At 40.2% G+C, this 5,000-nt stretch overlaps 1 protein-coding gene across 1 annotated transcript in view; it reads left to right on the top strand.

The window, feature by feature from the left end:
* slc12a2 (solute carrier family 12 member 2) overlaps nt 1-5,000 on the top strand; it is a 56,255-nt gene that overhangs the window by 45,357 nt on the left and 5,898 nt on the right. The window contains 2 exon segments of the mRNA XM_083670069.1: nt 798-920; nt 1,233-1,344. Coding sequence (XP_083526195.1) covers nt 798-920; nt 1,233-1,344 — 235 coding nt within the window.

Here is a 5,000-nt window from a genome sequence, read left to right as displayed (position 1 = left end):
CTGTAGCGTGATAGCTGTAGCCTGTCTGGGGAATAACTCCTGTCCTCTCTGCTTCTAACACACTCTGTTTCCTGTAGCTTTTACACCCTTCTCTGAAGCTTTGTGTGTGTGTGTGTGTGTGTGTGTGTGTGTGTGTGTGTGTGTGTGTGTGTGCACTAATGTTGTATTTTCTTTAAAGCCTTTCTTTCCGGTCTGTTCTCCAGTCTAAGTGCCTGTTTCTTCTCACTGTGTCTACACTCCTCTGTCTGTCTCTCTCTCTCTCTCTCTCTCTGTCTCTCTCTCTCTCTCTCTCTCTCTCCTGTCTTTTACTCTGTAATGTATTTTCCAGGTACAACTGTTTCAAATCCACAGACAGGCAGACAGACACACAGGCAGGCAGGCAGGCAGGCAGACAGACACACAGGCAGACAGACACACAGGCAGACAGACACACAGGCAGACAGACACACAGGCAGACAGACACACAGGCAGACAGACACACAGGCAGGCAGACAGAACAGACAGGCAGGCAGACAGATCTGAACCACAACCTCCACACCCTCCTTGATAGTCCTTCACCTCAGTGAGTCACACAGTAACAGCCAGGACAGACACCACTGACCAGCTTACTGTTCTCTCACCTAGTGCTCTTCTCCTGTGTGTGTGTGTGTGTGTGTGTGTGTGTGTGTGTGTGTGTGTGTGTGTGTGTGTGGTGTGTGTGTGGTGTGTGTGTGTGTGTGTGTGGTGTGTGTGTGTGTGGTGTGTGTTTGTGTGTGGTGTGTGTGTGTGTGTGTGGTGTGTGTGTGTGTGTCCTACAGACAAGAAGAGTGCCAGTGTGCCGCTGAACAGTGCGGACCAGCGCCTCCTGGAGGCCAGTCAGCAGTTCCAGAGGAAGCAGGGGAAAGGCACCGTGGACGTCTGGTGGCTGTTTGATGATGGCGGTGAGTTACTGTACACTGTGTGTGTGGTGTGTGTAGATGTAGATGTGTGTGTGTGTGTGTGTGTGTGTGTAGATGTAGGTGTGTGTGTGTGTGTGTGTGTGTGTGTGTGTGTGTGTGTGTAGATGTAGATATGTGTGTGTGTGTAGATATGTGTGTGTGTGTGTGTGTGTGTGTGTGTGTAGATGTAGATATGTGTGTGTGTGTGTGTGTGTAGATGTGTGTGTGTGCGTGTGTAGCTGTGTGAAGTCTGTGTGAGGTTGCTAGGCGTTTGATGCTGACTGTAGTCTGACCCCGCCCTGACCCCGCCCCCAGGCCTGACCCTGCTCATCCCCTACCTGCTGACCAATAAGAAGAGGTGGAGCGACTGTAAGATCCGCGTGTTCATTGGAGGAAAGATCAACCGCATCGACCACGACCGCAGGGCGTGAGTACCGCTGAGTCATGTGGTCATACCCACATGCACCATCATGCACCACTCTCTCTCCTCTCCCCCCCCCCCCCCCCTCTCTCTCTAATGTCAGTCTTAGTGTTAGTGGTGTTAGTAGTGTTAGTAGTGTTAGTGGTGTTAGTAGTGTTAGTAGTGTTAGTGGTGTTAGTAGTGTTAGTAGTTCAGTAGTGTTAGTAGTTCAGTAGTGTTAGTAGTGTTAGTAGTGTTAGTAGTGTTAGTAGTGTTAGTAGTGTTAGTGGTGTTAGTAGTGTTAGTGGTGTTAGTAGTGTTAGTAGTGTTAGTGGTGTTAGTAGTGTTAGTGGTGTTAGTGTGTTAGTGGTGTTAGTAGTGTTTAGTAGTTCAGTAGTGTTAGTAGTGTTAGTAGTGTTAGTAGTGTTAGTAGTTCAGTAGTGTTAGTAGTGTTAGTAGTTCAGTAGTGTTAGTAGTGTTAGTAGTGTTAGTAGTTCAGTAGTGTTAGTAGTGTTAGTAGTGTTAGTAGTGTTAGTAGTTCAGTAGTGTTAGTAGTGTTAGTGGTGTTAGTAGTGTTAGTAGTTCAGTAGTGTTAGTAGTGTTAGTGGTGTTAGTAGTGTTAGTAGTTCAGTAGTGTTAGTAGTGTTAGTAGTTCAGTAGTGTTAGTAGTGTTAGTAGTGTTAGTAGTTCAGTAGTGTTAGTAGTGTTAGTAGTGTTAGTAGTGTTAGTAGTTCAGTAGTGTTAGTAGTGTTAGTAGTGTTAGTAGTTCAGTAGTGTTAGTAGTGTTAGTAGTGTTAGTAGTTCAGTAGTGTTAGTGGTGTTAGTAGTGTTAGTAGTTCAGTAGTGTTAGTAGTGTTAGTAGTGTTAGTAGTGTTAGTAGTGTTAGTAGTTCAGTAGTGTTAGTAGTGTTAGTAGTGTTAGTAGTTCAGTAGTGTTAGTAGTGTTAGTAGTGTTAGTGGTGTTAGTAGTGTTAGTAGTGTTAGTGGTGTTAGTAGTGTTAGTAGTGTTAGTGGGTGTTAGTAGTGTTAGTAGTGTTAGTAGTGTTAGTAGTGTTAGTAGTGTTAGTAGTTCAGTAGTGTTAGTGGTGTTAGTAGTGTTAGTAGTGTTAGTAGTGTTAGTAGTGTTAGTAGTTCAGTAGTGTTAGTAGTGTTAGTAGTTCAGTAGTGTTAGTAGTGTTAGTAGTGTTAGTAGTGTTAGTAGTGTTAGTAGTTCAGTAGGTCGGTGTCGTAGGTTAGTAGTTCAGTGGTGTTAGTAGTGTTAGTAGTGTTAGTAGTGTTAGTGGTGTTAGTAGTGTTAGTAGTGTTAGTGGTGTTAGTAGTGTTAGTAGTTCAGTAGTGTTAGTAGTTCAGTAGTGTTAGTAGTGTTAGTAGTGTTAGTAGTGTTAGTAGTGTTAGTAGTGTTAGTAGTGTTAGTAGTTCAGTAGTGTTAGTAGTGTTAGTGGTGTTAGTAGTGTTAGTAGTGTTAGTAGTGTTAGTAGTGTTAGTAGTGTTAGTAGTGTTAGTAGTGTTAGTAGTTCAGTAGTGTTAGTAGTGTTAGTGGTGTTAGTAGTGTTAGTAGTTCAGTAGTGTTAGTAGTGTTAGTAGTGTTAGTAGTTCAGTAGTGTTAGTAGTGTTAGTAGTGTTAGTAGTGTTAGTAGTGTTAGTAGTGTTAGTGGTGTTAGTAGTGTTAGTAGTGTTAGTAGTGTTAGTAGTGTTAGTGGTGTTAGTAGTGTTAGTAGTTCAGTAGTGTTAGTAGTGTTAGTAGTGTTAGTAGTTCAGTAGTGTTAGTAGTGTTAGTAGTGTTAGTAGTGTTAGTAGTGTTAGTAGTGTTAGTGGTGTTAGTAGTGTTAGTAGTGTTAGTAGTGTTAGTAGTGTTAGTAGTGTTAGTGGTGTTAGTGGTGTTAGTGGTGTTAGTAGTGTTAGTAGTTCAGTAGTGTTAGTAGTGTTAGTAGTGTTAGTAGTGTTAGTAGTTCAGTAGTGTTAGTAGTGTTAGTAGTTCAGTAGTGTTAGTAGTGTTAGTAGTGTTAGTAGTTCAGTAGTGTTAGTAGTGTTAGTAGTGTTAGTAGTGTTAGTAGTTCAGTAGTGTTAGTAGTGTTAGTGGTGTTAGTAGTGTTAGTAGTTCAGTAGTGTTAGTAGTGTTAGTGGTGTTAGTAGTGTTAGTAGTTCAGTAGTGTTAGTAGTGTTAGTAGTTCAGTAGTGTTAGTAGTGTTAGTAGTGTTAGTAGTTCAGTAGTGTTAGTAGTGTTAGTAGTGTTAGTAGTGTTAGTAGTTCAGTAGTGTTAGTAGTGTTAGTAGTGTTAGTAGTTCAGTGGTGTTAGTAGTGTTAGTGGTGTTAGTAGTGTTAGTAGTGTTAGTAGTGTTAGTAGTGTTAGTAGTTCAGTGGTGTTAGTAGTGTTAGTAGTGTTAGTAGTGTTAGTAGTGTTAGTAGTGTTAGTAGTGTTAGTAGTGTTAGTAGTTCAGTAGTGTTAGTAGTGTTAGTAGTGTTAGTAGTTCAGTAGTGTTAGTAGTGTTAGTAGTGTTAGTGGTGTTAGTAGTGTTAGTAGTTCAGTAGTGTTAGTGGTGTTAGTAGTGTTAGTAGTGTTAGTAGTGTTAGTAGTTCAGTAGTGTTAGTGGTGTTAGTAGTGTTAGTAGTTCAGTAGTGTTAGTAGTTCAGTAGTGTTAGTAGTTCAGTAGTGTTAGTAGTGTTAGTAGTGTTAGTAGTGTTAGTAGTGTTAGTAGTTCAGTAGTGTTAGTGGTGTTAGTAGTGTTAGTAGTTCAGTAGTGTTAGTAGTGTTAGTAGTGTTAGTAGTGTTAGTAGTGTTAGTAGTTCAGTAGTGTTAGTAGTGTTAGTAGTGTTAGTAGTTCAGTAGTGTTAGTAGTGTTAGTAGTGTTAGTGGTGTTAGTAGTGTTAGTAGTGTTAGTGGTGTTAGTAGTGTTAGTAGTGTTAGTGGTGTTAGTAGTGTTAGTAGTGTTAGTAGTGTTAGTAGTGTTAGTGGTGTTAGTAGTGTTAGTAGTGTTAGTAGTTCAGTAGTGTTAGTAGTGTTAGTAGTGTTAGTAGTTCAGTAGTGTTAGTGGTGTTAGTAGTGTTAGTAGTGTTAGTAGTGTTAGTAGTGTTAGTAGTGTTAGTAGTTCAGTAGTGTTAGTAGTGTTAGTAGTGTTAGTAGTGTTAGTAGTGTTAGTAGTTCAGTAGTGTTAGTAGTGTTAGTAGTTCAGTAGTGTTAGTAGTGTTAGTAGTTCAGTAGTGTTAGTAGTGTTAGTAGTTCAGTGGTGTTAGTAGTGTTAGTAGTGTTAGTAGTGTTAGTAGTTCAGTAGTGTTAGTAGTGTTAGTGGTGTTAGTAGTGTTAGTAGTTCAGTGGTGTTAGTAGTGTTAGTAGTGTTAGTAGTGTTAGTAGTGTTAGTAGTGTTAGTAGTTCAGTAGTGTTAGTAGTGTTAGTGGTGTTAGTAGTGTTAGTAGTTCAGTAGTGTTAGTAGTGTTAGTGGTGTTAGTAGTGTTAGTAGTTCAGTAGTGTTAGTAGTGTTAGTAGTGTTAGTAGTGTTAGTAGTTCAGTGGTGTTAGTAGTGTTAGTAGTGTTAGTAGTGTTAGTAGTGTTAGTAGTGTTAGTAGTTCAGTGGTGTTAGTAGTGTTAGTAGTGTTAGTGGTGTTAGTAGTGTTAGTAGTTCAGTAGTGTTAGTAGTGTTAGTAGTGTTAGTAGTGTTAGTAGTTCAGTGGTGTTAGTGGTGTTAGTAG

This window comes from Argentina silus, assembly GCF_951799395.1.
Source record: "Argentina silus genome assembly, chromosome: 5".
NCBI lineage: Eukaryota > Metazoa > Chordata > Actinopteri > Argentiniformes > Argentinidae > Argentina > Argentina silus.
Note: the sequence above shows the minus strand (reverse complement) of the source record. Positions and strands in the feature narration are given on the sequence as shown.